Here is a 19040-nt window from a genome sequence, read left to right on the forward strand (position 1 = left end):
TCTGATTTTATTTATTTGGGTACTCTCCCTTTCTTCTTGATGAGTCTGGTTAAAGGTCTGCCCATTTTTGTTTATCTTTTCAAAGAACCAGCACCTGGATTTATTGATCTTTTGAATTGTTCTTTTAGTCTCTATGTCATTTGATTCTGCTCTGATCTTGATTATTTCCTTCCTTCTATTCACTCTGGGCTTTGTTTGTTGTTGTTCTTTCAGTTCTTATAGTTGTAGGGTGAGGTTATTTATTTGAAATGTTTCTATCTTTGTAAGTAGACCTGTATCACTATGAACTTCCTTCTCAGGACTGTCTTCACTGTGTCCCATAGGTTTTGGACTGTTGTGTGTTTGTTTCCAGAAACTCTTTGATTTCTTTCTTGATCTCATTCTTACCCCATTCATTGTTCAATAGTATGCTATTCAGTCTCTATGAGTTTTCATGTTTTTGAGTTTTTTCCTTGAGGGTGGTTTCTCGTTTCAGTCCCTTGTGGTCAGAGAAAATGCTCCATATGATTTAAATTTTGTTGAATTTGTTGAGGCTTGTTTTGTGTCATATCATATGGTGTATCTTTGAAAATGTTCCATGTGCATTTTAGAAGAATTTGTATTTTGTTTTTTGGGGATGAAAAATTCTATATCAGTTAACTCAATTGATCTAATGTATCATTCAGTTCCACAATGTCCTTGATGATATTTTGTTTGGAAGATCTATCCATTATTGACAATGTTGTGTCAAATTCCCGTACTATAATTGTGTTGCTGTCCATATGTTTCTTGAAGTCCTTCAAGACTTTTCTTATATATTGTGTGCTCCTATGTCAGGTGCATATATGAATTATTCCCTTGAGTATTATGAAGTGTACTTTTGTGTCTCTTTTTTATGACCTTTGCTTTAAAGTCTATTTTTTCTGATATAAGTATTGCAACCTCAGCTTTCTTTTTCCTGTCCACTTTCTTGGAAAAAATTTTTCCCAACCCTTCACTTTTAGTCTGTGGAGGTTTTATATTTGGAGGTGGATCTCGAAGCATATGTGTGGGTCATGTTTTCTTATCCATTCAGCTACCCTATGTCTTTTGATGGAAGCATTTAATTCATTTACATTTAAGGTTATTATTGTTATTTATAACAATAATAATTGTAAGGTTATTACATTATTTAAGGCTATTTTCTCCCTTTGTGCCTGTGTTCCCCTCTCTCTCACTCTTTTTCTTCATCTATTTAAAGCAGTCCCTATAGCTTATCTTGCAATACTGGTTTGATGGAGACATATTATTTTAGCCTTCCTTTTTTTAAGAAAACTCCTTATTTCATCTTCCATTTTAATTAAGAGTCTTGTTGGGTAGAGTCTTCCTGGCTGCAGGCCTTTGCTTTTCATTACTTGGAATATTTCTCGTCATTCCCTTCTGGCTCGTAGTATTCTGTTGAGAAGTCAGCTGCTAGTCTTATTAGGGCTCTCTTATATGTTACTTTCTGTATCTTCCTTGCTGCCTTTAAGATTATCTTTTTGTTTTTGAATTTGCCATTTTAATTATGATGTATCTGGGAGTGGGCTTCTTTAGATTCCTCTTGCTTGGGGTCCTCTGCTTCCTGGGCTTGTGTGACCTTTTCTCTCACCAAATTAGGGAAGTTTTCTATCATTACTTTTTCAAACAGGTTTTCTATCCCTTAATCCTCTTCTTCTTTTTCTGGTATCTCGATTATACAGATATTACATTTCATGTTGTCTTATAGCAAGCAGCATAAAGAAACAAAGAAAGAAACAAAGCATCACACACACACAAAGAAAGGAGTAGGTGGAAGCGGAGAATATCAAGATACCTGCAGCAGACTGCACCACTGAACTTCACAGGTACTCTACCACAGAAGTTCACACCATAAACCTAGGGAGTCAGAACAGACCAATTTAAGAAGCTGAAGCTAACAAGAAGAGTCCCATAAACAATGGGAAGACAAAGAAACAATGCCCAAAAGAAAGAAAAGGTGGAAGTCTCAGAAAGAATGTCAAATGAAAGAGAAGCAAGTCAGCTATCAGATATTGAATCCAAAGCACTAGTTATCAGGAAATTCAAAGAGCTCACAATGAGTTACCAGAAACTAGAGGGAAGCTACCAGAAACTAGAGGGGAGCTACAATAAGCTCTCCGCAAACTATATCAACATGAAAAAGGAAATAGAAACTATCACCAAAGGACAAGAGGAAATGAAGAATACAATTTCGGAACTGAAGAACACAGTAGAAGGAATGAAAAGCAGGATCGATGAGGCAGAAGATCGGATCAGCTACTTGGAGGACACAGCAGAAAGAATCTGCCAGAAAGAGCAAGAAAGGGAAAAGAGGCTCAAAAAGAATGAACAGGGACTAAGAGAAATGCAAGATAATATGAAATGTAATAATATCCAAATAATAGGAATACCAGAAGGAGAAGAAGAAGAACAAGGGATAGAAAACCTATTTGAAAGAGTAATAACAGAAAATTTTCCTAATTTGATGAGAAAAAAAGTTACACGAATCCAGGAATCACAGAGAGTCCCATTCAAGAGGAACCCAAAGAGGCCCACTTCAAGACACATCATCATTAAAATGGCAAAATTTCAAGACAAAGAGAGAATCTTAAAGGCAGCAAGGGAGAAAGAGGAAGTAACATACAAGGGAGCCCTAATAAGGTTAGCTACTGACTTATCGATGGAAACACTCCAAGGAAGAAGAGAATGGCAAGAAATATTTCAAGTAATGAGAATCAGAGGCCTACAACCAAGGCTACTTTACCCAGCAAGGCTCTCAATCAACATAGAAGGCCAAATAAAGAGCTTCCAAGACAAAAGAAGTCTAAAAAAATATGCCTCCACCAAACCTGCTCTACAAGAAATACTAAAAGGACTGCTTTAAGGAAAGGAAGGAAAAGAGACAGACAGAGAGGAACTGTGGTACAAAAATGGCAATGAATAAGTACCTATCAATAATAACCTTAAATGTAAATGGATTAAATGCTCCAATCAAAAGACATAGAATAGCTGAATGGATAAGAAAGCATGACCCACACATATGCTGCCTACAGGAGACCCACCTCAGGACAAAAGACTATCAGAGACTAAAAGTGAAAGGCTGGAAACAAATTTTCCAAGCAAATTGTCAAGAAAAAAAAGCCGGGGTAGCAATCCTCATATCAGACAAAATAGACTTCAAAAAAAGGGCCATAAAGAGAGACCCAGAAGGTCACTTCATAATACTCAAGGGAAAAATCCAACAAGAAGACATTAACATTATAAATATATATGCACCCAACATAGGAGCAACCAAATATGTAAGAAAAATCCTAGAAGACTTCAAGAAAGATATCGACAGCAACAGAATTATAGTAGGGGATTTTAACACCCCACTGTCAAAAATGGACAGATCTTCCAAACAAAATATCAACAAAGATATAGCTGCACTAAACAACACCCTAGATGAAGTGGACTTGACTGATATATATAGAGCCCTCCATCCCAAAGAAGCTAAATACACATTCTTTTCAAATGCACATGGAACATTTTCAAAGATAGACCACATGATAGGACACAAAATGAGTCTCAACAAATTCAAGAAAATTGATATCACACCAAGCATTTTCTCTGACCACAAGGGACTGAAATTAGAAACCAATCCCAAAACACCCCAAATCTGGAGGCTGAATGGTATGCTATTAAACAACAAATGGGTTAAGACTGAAATTAGGGAAGAAATCAAAAAGTTTCTGGAAACAAATGAAAATGAACTCACAACAACCCAAAACTTATGGGACATGGCCAAGGCAGTCCTGAGAGGGAAGTTCATAGCCATACAGGTTTAGCTAAAGAAGATAGAAACATTTCAAACAAACAACCTAACCCGACGCCTGCAAGAACTCGAAGAACAACAACAAGGACATCCCAGAGCAAGTAGAAGGAAGGAAATAACCAAGATCAGAGCAGAACTAAATGACATAGAGACTAAAAGCACAATTCTAAGGATCAATGGATCCAACAGTTGGTTTTTTGAAAAGATAAACAGAATAGACAAGCCTTTAAGTAGGCTCATTAAGAAAAGAAGAGAGAGGACACAAATAAACACAATAAGAAATGAAAGAGGAGAAATTACTACTGATACCACAGAAATAGAAGAAATTGTAAGAAATTACTATGAAGAATTGTATGCCAAGAAATTTGAAAACCTAGATAAAATGGACAAATTTCTAGAAAAATACAATCTTTCAAAACTCAATGAAGAAGAAGTAGAAAGCCTGAAGAGACCAATAACAGCAGATGAAATTGAAGCAGTAATCAAAAAATTCCCATCACACAAAAGCCCTGGGCCAGATGGTTCCACAGGAGAATTCTACAAAGCAGTTAAGGAAGAGCTAACCCCTATTCACAGACTATTCCAAATAATCGAAAAAGATGGGAAACTCCCCAACTCTTTTTATGAAGCCAGCATCATCCTAATTACAAAACCAGATAGAGACACAACAAGGAAAGAAAACTACAGGCCAATATCGCTAATGAACATAGACACTAAAATCCTCAATAAAATATTGGCAAATCACATCCAACAATACATCAAAAAGATCATACACCACGAGCACGTGGGATTCATCCCAGGGATGCAAGGATGGTTCAATATCCACAAATCAGTAAATGTAATACACCACATAAACAAAAGCAAAGACAAAAACCACATGGTCATATCAATAGATGTGGAAAAACCTTTTGATAAGGTACAACACCCATTTATGATAAAGGTACTCAGCAAAGTGGGAATAGAGGGAGCATTCCTCAATATCATAAAGGCCATATATGAAAGACCTACAGCCAACATCATACTCACTGGGCAAAAACTAAAAGCTTTCCCACTAAGATCAGGAACAAGACAAGGTTGTCCACTTTTACCACTTCTATTTAATATAGTATTGGAAGTTTTAGCCTCAGCAATTAGGCAAGAAAAGGAAATAAAAGGCATCCAAATCGGAAAGGAGGAAACAAAACTGTCATTGTTTGCAGATGACATGATAGTGTACGTGGAAAATCCTATAGACTCTACCCAAAAATTACTCGAACTAATAAATGAATTTGGCAAAACAGCGGGTTACAAAGTCAATATCCAGAAATCAAAGGCATTTTTGGATAATAACAATGAATCAGCAGAAGCAGAAATCAAGAAAAAAATCCCATTCAATATAGCAAAAACAAAAATAAAATATCTGGGAATAAACCTAACCAAGGAGGTAAAGGACCCATATGCAGAAAACTACACAACATTGAAAAAAGAAATCAAGGAAGACACAAACAAGTGGAAACATATACCGTGTTCATGGATTAGAAGAATTAACATCATCAAAATGTCCATACTACCCAAAGCAATTTACATGTTTTTTTAAGAAATATTTTATTTATTTATTTTCAGAGAGAGGGGAAGGGAAGGAGAGAAGGAGAGAAATATCAATGTGTGGTTGCCTTTCATGTGTCCCCCACTGGGAACTGGCCTGCAACCCAGGCATGTGCCCTGACTGGGAATAGAACTGCGATCATGTGGTTCACAGGCCAGCGCTCGATCCACTGAGCCACGCCAGCCAGGGCGCAATTTACATGTTCAATGCAATACCTATTAAAGTACCAATGGTATATTTCACAGACATAGAACAAACACTTCAAAAATTTATATGGAACCATAAAGGACCCCAAATAGCAGCTGCAATGTTGAGAATGAAGAACAAAGTAGGAGGGATTATAATACCTGATATCAAACTATATTACAAGGCCACTGTAATCAAAACAGCCTGGTACTGGCATAAAAACAGGCACATAGACCAATGGAACAGAATAGAAAACCCAGAAATAAACCCAACTCTCTACAGTTAATTAATATTCAACAAATGGGGCAGTAACATAAAATGGGGTAAAGATAGCCTCTTCAACAAATGGTATTGGGAGAACTGGACAGCTACATGCAAAAAAATGAAACTCGAGCACCAAATTACACCATACACCAAAATTAATTCAAGGTGGATAAAAGACTTAAATATAAGCCATGATACCATTAAAGTCCTAGAGGAGAACATTGGCAGGAAAATCTCAGATATTCCATGCAGCAGGATTTTTACTGATATGTCCCCTAGAGCAAGGAATATATAGGAAGGAATAAACAAATGGGATCTCATCAAAATTAAAAGCTTCTGCATGGCTAAGGAAAACAGTATCAAGAGAAAAAGAGAAGCAACAGTTTGGGAAAACATATTTGTCAATGATACCTCAGACAAAGGTTTAATCTCCAAAATATACAAAGAACTCACATGACTTCACTCTAAGAAGACAACTAACCCAATTAAAAAATGGGGAAAGAACTTAAACAGACACTTCTCCAAGGAGGACATACAGAGGATCCAGAGACACATGAAGAGATGCTCAATATTGCTTGCTATCTGAGAGATGCAAACTAAAACCACAATGAGATACCACTTTACACCAGTGAGAATGGCTATCATAAACAAAGGAATAAACAAGAAATGTTGGAGAGGGTGTGGGGAAAAGGGGACTCTGGTCCACTGTTGGTGGGATTGCAGACTGTTACAACCATTATGGAAAACAGTATGGAATTTTCTCAGAAAACTAAAATTGGACTTGCCTTTTGACCCAGCAATTCCACTGTTAGGTTGTATCCTAAGAAGCCTAAAACACCAATCCCAAAGAACATATGCACCCCAATATTCATAGCAGCACAATTTACAATAGCCAAGAGTTGGAAGCAACTTAGGCGCCTGTCACTAAATGAATGGATCCAAAAACTATGGTACATATACACAATGGAATTTTATGCTGCAGCAAGAAAGAAGGAGCTCCTATCTTTTGCAACATCATGGACCGAACTGGAAAAAGCATTATGCTGAGTGAAATAAGCCAGGTGTTGAAGGACAAATACCATATGATCTCACCTTTAACAGGAAGCTAAACAACAAAACAAGCAAGCAAGCAAAATATAACCAAAGACACTGAAATAGAGAACAGGCTGACAGTTACCAGAGGGGAGAAGGGAGGGAATTTCAGGGGAAATAGGGGAGGGATTTAAAGGTACATATATAAAGGATACATGGACAACAACTGAGAATGGTGGAAACGGGATGGGGGGGAGCACGGGGGTGGGAGGGGATGGGAGTAATAGACAGAAAACTGTAGTTGAAAAATAATTAAATTTTAAAAATTTGGAAAAAAATACAATAGAAGGGCAGATAAAGTGCTTCCCAGATAAGGTCAGTAAAAGTAGTCCATCATCGCCAAGCCCTTATTATATGAAATGTTAAAGGGACTTATCTAAGAAAAAGAAGATAAAAAATATGAACAGTAAAAGGAGAACAAACTCACAACTATCAACAACTGAATCTAAAAAGCAAAAACAAACTAAGCAAACCACTAGAACAGGTTTAGAATCATAGAAATGGAGATCACATGGAGGGTTATCAGCAGAGAGGGGGAAATGGGAGAATGGTGGAAAAGGTACTGGGAATAAGAAGCATAATTGGTAAGCACAAAATAGACAGGGAGAACTTAAGGATAGTATAGGAAATGGAGAAGCTAAAGAACTCCCCTTCAGGCAGGGAGGGATGCTGGCAGGATGCATGTACAGGACAGAGGGGGATTAAAGGGAGGAAAAAATGGGACAACTGTAATAGTATAATCAATAAAATATACTTAAAATAAAAATAAAGTTATATATATAGATGCTTGAATATTTTATATTTCTGTGTTCTAAAAGATTAATACAGCCTTCGTAGAATAATAGAATGTACTTATATTGAAAGGGTTCAAACTCCTCTCACATATGATATTAATGATCCAAACATCCATGTTTAATATAGGAGATATGTGATACTGTTATTTTTATTTTGTAAATAATGGGTGCAAATACAGAGTAAAACATTATAATTTAATTTGCAGATTTAAAATGAGAAAATCTATATAAAGTATTCAGCAGTATCTGAGACACTGATAATACTCAATGAGTGAATTCTTTTTCTCCACATAGAGAACCTAAAAACACATGCAAATTTATTATTTATGTAAATTAAAGATGGGTTTCATTTAATACTTGAATTTAATTTCTGCAAGTATTATCATCATATTATAAAGTTTTTTCTTTACAAATCACATTTAAAATTTTATAATGAATAACATATATACTGAAATCTAAGAATTTAGAAAATTTGATGCTGTAATATCATACTTTCTTTGCTTATTTTACTAAATTTAACTGTGATGAGGTTCTGAGAAACCTCTTTGAACAGGCAGATTGTTTTATTGCTAATAGCTTGTAAACGCTGGCCACACATCTAAAAATTTTATTCTTAAATCCTAATTTGTTTTTTCATTTGTTAAATATAAAGTGTTTAGCATGTAAAAACTTACCCTGTATTACATGAGAAGGTTATGAGTCCACCAAATAATATGCCAGTTTTTATATTGACATGACCATTTATTATTTCTCCAGGATTAGGACATGATTTTTCTAGAAGACAATACAAGTTGTTTTTTACATTGAATTGTCAGGCACATTTATGCAAATTCACCATCTGAACCACTGATAACGTCTTATCTGTAGACTGCTTAAATCCTGCAGTCATTTTATAAGTTTCAAAAATGCAACATATTTAGAATATATACTGATTTCATTTCATTTAAGGTGACTTCAAACTAATAAAATGTAAAATCTTTGAGTAAATTAATATTTCTGTCTTGCAAGTATGTAGTTTGCCTAATTTAAAATAAAATTATTCAATGTCTCTTTAAAGAATCATTTTAAGTAATAATATGCACACACATAGACTTCCAGCATAAATAAAGGATGAAATACCACTTCCCAAACTACCATAGAATTAAGAATCTCTTTCAAATTATACTTACTTTTACAAAATTCGTCTGGTTTGGACCATGTAAAATTCTGAAGGCAAGTTAGATTTCCTGAGAGGGAATGGTTTCTTTTGAAGCCCTTACGACATTCATATTCCACAACAGTACCCAGTGGGAAATAATTTTGGCTCCTATAAGGGTTTTTGAGAGATGCAAAATATAGCCTGGTTGGAACATTACAGCTACCTAAAAAGTATTAACAAAAGCAACAATAAGAAAAAGTGATAACACTTTATTTTATAATTTATATTTAATTATTTGGAATTATCTGGTCCTTACATCCCTCCCTTTTCTGTGCTTCTTTGTACATTTTTGGTATTTAACTATATTACTATCAACATGGCATTTACAGTGTCTCAAGGATATATTCAGCCCTGGCTGGTGTAGCTCAGTGGATTGAGTGCGGGCCTGTGAAGCAAAGGATCACTGTTCGATTCCTAGTCAGGGCACATGCCTGGGTTGCAGGCCAGTTCCCAGCAGGGGACGCATGAGAAGCAACCATACATTGATATTTCTCTCCCTCTCTCCTTCCCTTCCCCTCTAAAGATAAATAAATAAAATAAAAATAAAAATTAAAAAAAGAACATATTCAAATATATGCTTTCATTTCCTAATTACTAGAGTCCTGTGAAGTAGATTTGGTCCATAGATGTCACTGTGAATATAATTTGAAAACAATACAACCCATTTAAGTTGCCTGGCATAGTTCTGGTACTGACTCAATATATGCCAGTTTCCTTAACCTGTCCCATGTAGCACAGGGGTAGTTGAGAACCGATAATCCCAGACCCCTGGGCTAATGTCCTGGACAACAATAGTACCAATAATAGCTAATATTTGTGGAACACTTCTAAATGTTTTATACATATCCATTCCTTTAATTTCACAACAAGCCATTGGGACAAGGATTAGATGAGCCAAAGTGTACATACAAGTATTTTTAAATTTTCAACATCTAGGCACTATGAATGTATAGAGGTATGGAATTGTGGGGGGACATTGAATTTATAGTCAAAAATCACAAGATTGAACCATGGCTTTCGTCGATCTCAAGGAAGTTATTTAACTCCCAAGGGCCTGTTTCCTCGACTGGAAAATGAGGATGAGTCCCTACTTAACTCATAGGGTTGTCTGGAGGATTAGATGAAGTAATATATGTAGTAGAGTTATAAACTCTGTGACCTGATACATGTGCAAAGGCTTAGGGACATCAAGCTACTACCTTCTATCACAGATAGGTTTAAAAAAACACTAAAGCCCATTTCATACTGGTTTCAAGAAATACTTGTTTATACCCACTAGTATACATCAAAGCTAATATAGGGCTATACATAGAGTTTGAGGATATATCTCTACATAATTGCCAAACATGCTCATATGTAATTGATTCACTAAAAAAACAACAGTACCTAGCATTGATTTGCTCCGTTAGTTTGGAAGGTACAGTGTGTGGCGTGTAGGGGAAGTGTTAATGGAGAAGCAGGACCTATTCCCAGAAGTAATGCGATCAATTAGCTGGCGTATGAAGTGCCAACAGGTATACCCTGGGGTTTATAATGCTAGAAAACAATCAATTACCAGTTACTCCAACAAGGGATAGATTTTAACTTAACAAGATACATTCCATTCCCATAACTTTTAAAAGAAAAAAAAAATGAAGAACTTACGATTACAAAATGCTGTGATTTGTGACCATTCATTGCCCTTGAGACAGACCACTGTGTCTGGTTTGCCAGGAATGTTAATAAACCCTTTATTGCATTTGTATGTTACCATGTCTCCTTCAGGAAAACTTGTAAGACCTTTCAAATCTGCCTGAGCATTAGGCATATCTGGGGGAAGCTTGCAGTCACCTAGGGAGGGAAAAAATGCAACTGAAGGAAACACAGCAACACTCCTTTCCCAAGGCAATAAGGGAAGCAGCAATGGCTTTTGACGCACATTTCCATTTCCATCCAGTGCCAAACTGACAGACCAAGAATTTGCTAGGCTTCCTGTCTTGTTAATAAAGTGGTTTAGTTTTTATCTCCATGCAGATACTGTTGCTAGGCATGCAATAAAGACAGATGCCCCCTTGGAACGTTACATCTGGAGATTTCAAATTCATAGCTTCAGGTGCTGTACGTGACTGGATTCTGTTTAGGGGCTAGAGACTTCAGCTAATTTGGCTTCCCATCCTGAAAGAAATGCTGGGGGGATTGACAAGTCACTCAATTCAAGTCCTGCCTTTCTGTTTCCCCATGTTTAAGGGTTCCACCAACTCACGAGAGCTTCCTCCATTCTCAATGCCTCACTACCAAAGCCAGGCCAGCCGCTGGGGTCCAGCACAGAAAGACCCGTAATTGCTGGTTAGAAGCTGATATCCTCTTCCTGTCCCAGGGGATAGGGCCAGTAAGATCTCTGAGCCTCAAAGGCAGAAGTTCATGGGAACAATTATCGCTGCCTACATACCCTCACCTCACCAGGTCCCCAGACTTCTTGGTTGTCACGCAACTGACCAGCCCGTCCCACACAACCTAGGGGTTCACCCAGCCGGGCCAGGTTCCCGGCCCACTCACCCCAGGATGCCTGGGGACACAGCAGCAGCAGCAGCAGCGGCAGCAGCGGCGGCAGCAGCGGAGTCAGCCCTTGGAGGCGGCCCAGCACTTCGGGGATGCCCCGCCAGGAGGGACTCATGGCGCAGGACAGGGGTCCGGCGCTGGCTCTCCGAGGTCTCGGCAGTAAGATCAGGTGGTCTACAGCAAAAAGCTGTAAGTAGCAACGGAGGAGCTTAAGCTGTTCAGCAAATCGATTTAAATTAGCGACTTGGGTGGTTCCAAGGTTGTGGATCACCAAAGGGTGGAGCGAAGGGAGTTTGCTAGCGCCAGATGCTGGGCGGGGCAAAGGCTGGGGCTCTAGCGTCACTGGCCTCGCGACCCTAGACTAGGGAAGGAAGGTCCCGCTTAGGGAGGGAGACAAGGTCTTTGGGGCCAGATGCTGCGGCTTTTTCTTTGTTAGAGTGGGGCCTAAGACGAGCTGCCACGTGGAAATCTAAATAATTGCTTTCTAAGTAAAACAAAAAATTGGAGCCAAGAGAGGAGAGAGGAGTGTTTCAAGTAGCCAGGCTTGGCTCCCCAGAAATCTGAATTACTTTAGGAGGACCTTAAGCACCCTTGGTCCTGCAAAGCTAAGCGGCAGGTGCAATGGATTCCGATGCTTGGGGCTGAGAAATGGTGCCCACCCAGGGACGTGGTGCCTTCAACTAGGAAGCCTGCCAAATGACAACCAGAGGATGTGTAAGACTCTGCCAAACGACCTTTGAAGAAAGGTGGGGCAACACAGCAGGGAGTGACTGTTAATTCATACCGGGTTTGGGTGGAATCACTTTCTTTGCCAGAATTCTTATTTACCAAGCGGCCCCTAAGGAATTCCACTTTGAGATTATTCTAGTCTGACTACAGAGTGAAATTCACAGCGTGTTGAGTGGAAAGAAATATGACAAAACAAAAACCAGGTGCCAGAAAGCTAAATGATAAAGTGTTCGATTTAAAGAGGAAGGTTTGCTAGGATTTTATAAGTTTATGCCAGTGGTTTCGGTGGCTAGCCACACATTAGAATCCCCGGAGATGATTTGTAAAAATCCAAATGCTCCAGATACCTCAGACAAGTTAAACTAGACTTTCTGGAAATGGGACAGGGGCATCAGGTTTATTTTAAGTGCTCCAGGTAAGTAATTCCACTGTGCAGCCAGGTGGAGAGCAACAGATTTACATGGTACTGGCCAGAGTAAAGGTCCACACAGCTCAGTGCTGAGCCTGGCAACAACACTAAAGGACATGAGTGGGAAGGCCAGACACTCCCCCTCATGGAGAGTAGCTCCAAGAAATTGTTTCTCTTTAGTAATTTACCTGAGTCTAGTCAGCAGAGTCCTAGCTTGGCTTTCCCATCTATCCCTTGACAGCTTATCTGGTTAAGTGAAATTCCTTTCCTAAAATTATGCCTTAGTCTATGGACTGTGGGGTAACCGTTGCATCCTGTTGTGATATTCTTTCTGAAATGCTTTTTGATCACTTTTTATAGGTTGATATAAGCTTTATGAAGAGGAAAACATCAGTTTTCAATAAGTGTTTTCTCTGACTCATGTTTACTGTACCAAACAGAACTATGTGTCACCTCATGCTAGAACTGATCCTGTAGAGATTCCAGGAAAGGAACTCTGATGATCCTTAATAACCTATCAGTATTAAAATTATTGCAGAGTATAGAACTTGGGCTTTTAAAATCATCCAGTGTGGCTGTCATATTTTATATTAAACCATCTTAGTTTTACTCTCATACTTGTTATAAAAACACAAAGCTTTTCAGGGCCCAGTAGTGTTTTACAAGTGATACCAGGTCTTGGTTTATTCCCCTTAAGAGCCTCTCCTGTCCTTCTGCCTACCACACCCTTCTGCCAAGGCCTTATGGGCAGGTAGTCTTTGTTTCTGCTCGAGCTCAAAGAACTGGTGTGAAAGGAAAGGTAGTATTGTCAAAAACAGCTGAAGGTCAGAATCAGTTATGAAGCTCTCAGAAGACAACTTTGATGCCTGTTAGAGGTGTTTATTAAGTGAATGTAAGTTTTTTTTTAATCCAGAAAAAAACAATGAGCTCTGCAAAGTGTCAAAAAAATTATCTCTGTCATCCAGCTTAGCCACACTGAGTGCTCTAAGCATTCACCTTCCAAAGTACATAGTTCCTGATAGTACTTTTTAAAAGTAACTATTATGAAAAATAACTGGGCGGACTCTTTAGTAACACTTAGGGCCACTCCCAAATTTTCAGCATTCTGAGGACAAAGGAAAAAAGAGAAATCTACTGTTCATTGACTCAGTGGTGTCAGATGTGTACAAGATTTATCTAGATGATCACTTAGTAAGTTGTATAATGTCTAATTGCAGGGGTGTGCACCTGAAAGTAATATAATGTTGTATATCAATGGGTTAAAAAATAAGTTTTATGCATTAGCAAAAAGTATATGCATTAAGAAACATTAAACATGCAAACGTATAACTTACTAAAGGTTGTTTTAAATAATTACCTCAATAGTTGTGTTCAGTCACTTCATATACATTTATATCATTTCATCAACACAACTTGGTGAACTGGATATAATCGTCTACATTTTATAACTGAAGAAAGAAACTGAGAAGTTAAATAACTACTCAAAACCTGTGTAGCTAATTAAGTGAGCACGCCAGAATCTAAACCTGATCTATTTGATTCCAAACCCATATTTACCTCCTTTACTCTACCGCATTGCATTTTTTGTTGCAGTCAGTCAGCAGAGATATTTCCAGAGGACATATATCCAGATATATGCAGAGGACACATAATTAGGTAATTTGGTTGATTTGGAAACCAAGCTGATCTGGTATCGATAGTAGACTTGGGTCTTCGTACTTGATCTGTCAAAAACTAGCTACATGTTCTCAGCTGTCACTGTGTCCTTCAGGGCCTCATTTCCATATTAGTTAAGAAAGATCTTAGGACTAAAATTGTCTGTATAGAGCTTTTCAATTCCAAAATGTTAAGATTGGGTAAAAAATAATTTAAATAATAGAAAATGGGTCTATGATTTTGGCAGAAATTAGTGAATACAGATTTTACCCCTGTCCCAGGAACCACACAATTACTACACCAAAGACTTTTAATAAATTGGGAATCATCTAGTACCCAGAAGTACATTTAAAAAGGGTCAACACTTGTGTTCAAGAATCTCTAATTGTGATATGTAAGAAATTGTGGTTTATAAGAAATGTATATTGGGTCATTCAGACAACATAAATATATTTCTCATAAATATTTGATCTTTGTCCAGAATTCCAGACTCACAACTCTCAGGAACTCTTGGAATTTTCTAGTGTTGAGATTGAAAAAGTTGTCTTTTGTTATGTTAAATGAGGTGACCTTTGGACCCTGATATGGGCCCTGGCTCATGGGGTCTGCCACATTGTGGATGAGGCATGAGAAATTTACAGGGACTACCGTGTCCTGTGGAAGAAAAGGGATGGCATGGCTTCTCTCTCAGGAGGACAAAAAACCTCCGCCCTTGCCTTGACAAGCCTTTATTGCTTTTCTTGGCACATTACATGATAGTCCTTGTTTTGTAGGTGTTTACCTTTTACAGAAAACAAAGGAGATGGTGCTGCTAATCACATCACAGAAGAAGGATATTTGCAAATGCAAAGGGCAAAGTGGTTGAACCTGTCACACTCCATACTGGGAAGGTTTAGTGAAGACTTTAAGAAGCTAGAGTAACCACTTTCTGCCTCAATTCAGTGTGGAAAAGTTTTAGTAAAAGTCTCAAAGCAGCTTAGGTACAATGCAGGCTTGATTCCCCCCGGGAGAACCTATCCGTGGGTGTGGGTCCTGTGCATCTCCAAGTGGGAGCTGGGCTCACACCACACAGAACGGTTTCCTATAGGACTTCACCAGGAATGGGGGCTGGAACCAACAATGTGATTCAAGGGTGTGAACTTTGAGTCCTACCCCACTCCTGGGAAGAAACAGAGGCTAGGGGTTAAATTAATAACCAATAGCCACTGATTTAATCAGTTGTGACCCTAATAGAGCCTATATAAAAACTCAAGAAGCTAGGGTTCAAGAAGTTTTAGGGTCTAAAATATGTGAAGGTATAGAGAAAGTGGTACACTTGGAGAGTGTGTGAAAGCTCTATGCCACTTGCCCCATACCTTACCCTATGTTTCTCTTCCATCTAGCTGTTCCTGAGTTATATCTTATAATCAACCAGTGATCGAAAAAGTAACATATTTCTCTGAGTTCTATGACATGTTCCAGCAAATTAATTGAACCCACAGAGAGGGTTTTAGGATCTTTTGATTTATAGCCAATTGGTCAGAAGCACAGAGGCTGAGAGATAGGCTGGCAACAACCTGGAATTGCAAATGGCCTATTGATACAGGGTGCAGCCAAGTGGGCAGGGTGGGGGGTCAAACAGAATTTTAGAATGGGGTCCAGAACTCAGGGTGTTCAGGAAATATTAGACAAATATAAAGGATGTCCTCACCCCTTCTCCCCCCCAAGGTGTGAGTTGTGGGAAAGGACACATGGCACAGGAACATGCAGAGCTGTTTTGTACAGACACAGCTTTGCAGATAACCTCTGGCCTGGTCACTTAACATATCTATAACCTTTAACTGGTTGCATAGATACATTAAATAACCATGGCCATGCTCTGAGCTAGGGGGATGGAAGTGACTTCCACCCGAGATGTAACTGGGGAGCAGGTCACCCGGGTTACAGCACCTATGTGAGAGGTTGGACAAGATTGGCTCCATTACATGGGACCACACCTGCCCAGATTCATGATGGCAACCCAGTAAACTTGGAACAATACAAGAATGCCCAGAGGTATAACTGATTGTAGGATGAGTTGGAAATGGGGGTACAGAGGAAGATTGGTGTGGGGACTTAAACCTAGACATGGCAGGCACTGGGTAGGGAACCACACAGCTTTGCCAGAGTCGGGACCCACACAGCTTTGGAAGAAGAGGACCATGAGGCTTTGGGGCACTCCCTGTGTCCGTGTGGCCTGGGAAGCAGGAGAGACTTTGCCTGGAAAAGGGGTACAAAGACTCTTGTTGATGGGTCATGAGAAGGTGCCACATGGCCTTGGATTAGCTGGAGATCCTGAACAGTGACACAGCTGATGGTGCCGGCAGCCTGAACCACAGATGCCTACTTCTTTTCCTGAAATGTGGTACCCGAGTTTAGGGCAGAGGAAGAAGAAAGCACTGGGTGCATCTTTGGGTATCCTGAAGGAGTTTGATATTTTAATGAAGACACTAGGTCACTACTTTAAGTCTGTATAGCTTTAAATAAACATTTCCTTTACTTTTCACAAATCTCTGGCATTAAGAGATATCTTTCTTCTGGTGGCAGACAAGCGAAACTAGTGGGGGGGTCCTTTTGATAATAGTATATCATACCCCCCTTGGCCCTGTGTTCTGTAACACTACCAGTTCCTCAATTCTGAAACAGAGAGGGTTGTTGAAACCTCCAATCTGTTGCCAGTTGGTCAGAAGCACAGAAAGCCTGGGCATCTGAAATGTGTGTAGGGAAAGGGCAACCTTGGAGGACTGAGCCCTTAACCTGTGGCCTTTGATGCTATCTCTAACTCCAGATAGTGTCAGAATTGAGTTGACTTTTTGGACACCTTGCTGGTGTGTAAAAATTGTTAGTGTGTAAAGTGGGGAAAGGGGAAAGTCTTATAGGACTGAACCCTTAACCTGTGGACTTTGATGCTACCTCTGGGTAAATAGTGTCAAAGTCCTGAGATATGTTTGTTGGTTTGGAGGGAAACCCCTCCTCCATGTGGGAATTGGGTCAGGAAACCCAATTTAATAATCTAGCAGGGAGGTTTTAGGTGATAAATGCTATGGCAATACCTCAACCAATGTAGTGTAGGGGTTCAGAAAAGAGAGAAAGCATCCTGGTGATTAGGGTGGAAGAGGCGATGGGCCTAGTGATTCAGCTAAATAATGACAAATACATGAATGCAAGAAGGAAAAACATGAAAAGAAAAAAATAGTATGAGAAAGGTTTGGGGTCAGGAAAGTTTCAGCTGATTCCAAGAATGGTAAGGAATTATGGTAGACTGAGTATGGGGGATTTAATATGAGCAATGGATGAAGAGGCTGAGAGATAGGCTGGCAAGATACTTGAGAGAGCCTTTAACTCAATGCATTTACACTATTTAGAAGCATGTAGGACTATTGAAGATTTTAGCAGGAAGTACAAGGTTATTTGGTGAGTCATGTGCAAAATGCTGCAATGGGAGAGGCCCTACAAGCAAAGAGCCAGAAATGTCTTAAATTTTAGCTTTAAAATAAATAAAAAAATCTGAATTAAGGAAATAGTCTCATTACTCTAAATACCTACCCCCTGACATAATTATTATAGTCATTTGTATTTCTGTGTCTGTTCTTACAACAGAGGTTTCAGTGGAAGAACCTACAGAATTTGTTGACTGATTAGATAAGGGACAAGGAAAAAAAGTGGTAAAGATGACTCAGAGGTTTGATGTATGTGAGACTAGGGGCTCTATTTTAAAGTGTAGGGAAGAAATAACAAATGTGTTTTGTTATCAACAATAACAAAACGGTGTTGATTTAAAATGCCTTGGCTGGGTGTCTGTGTGGAGATGCACGGCGTTAAATGGAAATGTGCAGGAGGCTGAGCTGAGGCATGTTTGAGACATGGCAGTAGGTGAGGTCACCAAGGCAAAGAATTAGAAACTTCAAGAGGCCCGTGAGGCGAGCCTTGGGGAGCCCCACATTAGAGTACAAAGAATGAAGGAGGAGGGGAAGGTAGTAGGAAGAGGATAATTCAATTTCCTGTAAGCCCATGTATGTAAAACTGTGAGCCAAATTGTATCACCTTCCTGGTAGGTGAAGCAACTGGTATTGAGAAAAATCAAGTAACCAGCCCCCACCCTGTGTCCTATGAGGGGTAAGCTGGGGTTTAGGATCTTACCCTCTACTTGAAAATCAATAATATGTATGTATGTATGTATGTATGTATGTATCTGTACATACATATATATGCATATACACATGCATACATATTATTGGTATATGTATATATGCATATGTGTGTATAAATGCAAAAATATGTAACAACACTTTAGCAAATGAAGTCAGGCAATGTATAAAAATGTTAATACATCATGGACCAGGTGTCTGAATATTTAACATTTGAAATTCAGTTATTATATTTTACTATATTAACAGATCAAAGGAGAAAATCTATATGATTTTTCTCAATAAATGCAGAAAAGGCATTTGACAGAACATCAATTTCTTATAAAGTTAAGCATACACAGACTCAGCAATTTCACTCCTAGGTGTTACATGAGAGAAATTAAAACTTATGTCTACAAAAAGACTAGTATGCAAATGTTCACCGTAATTTTATTCATACTAATCAAAAAGTGGACAAAAATTCAAATGTCTATTAACAAGGGAATAGATAAATAGTAACATATCCATACAATCAAAAACTACTTGGCAATAATAAAAACAGCCTATGATACATGCAGTAACATAGATGAATCATTACATTCTTATGCTGAGCGAAAGAAGTGAGACATAAAG

At 38.6% G+C, this 19040-nt stretch overlaps 1 protein-coding gene across 6 annotated transcripts in view; it reads right to left on the reverse strand.

Annotated features, from left to right (window-relative positions):
* The window catches only part of CD55 (CD55 molecule (Cromer blood group)), a 49349-nt gene extending 37599 nt beyond the window's left edge, over positions 1 to 11750 (reverse strand). For 5 of the 6 annotated variants that reach the window (XM_037039705.1, XM_037039700.1, XM_037039701.1 and 2 more), the window contains exons 1-4: positions 11466 to 11750; positions 10575 to 10760; positions 8902 to 9093; positions 8407 to 8506 (exon numbers count right to left, since the gene is read on the reverse strand). In XM_037039705.1, coding sequence (XP_036895600.1) covers positions 8407 to 8506; positions 8902 to 9093; positions 10575 to 10760; positions 11466 to 11583 — 596 coding nt within the window. In that variant the 5' untranslated portion in view covers positions 11584 to 11750. Of the gene's footprint in view, positions 1 to 8406; positions 8507 to 8901; positions 9094 to 10574; positions 10761 to 11172; positions 11257 to 11465 lie in introns of those variants that run through there. The other variant, XM_037039703.1, reaches the window with a different exon arrangement.
* Positions 11751 to 19040: the final 7290 nt, after the last annotated feature.

The sequence above is a fragment of the Sturnira hondurensis genome, unplaced genomic scaffold, assembly GCF_014824575.4.
Source record: "Sturnira hondurensis isolate 20B ecotype Veracruz unplaced genomic scaffold, ASM1482457v3 Scaffold0025400, whole genome shotgun sequence".
Classification (NCBI taxonomy): Eukaryota; Metazoa; Chordata; class Mammalia; order Chiroptera; family Phyllostomidae; genus Sturnira; species Sturnira hondurensis.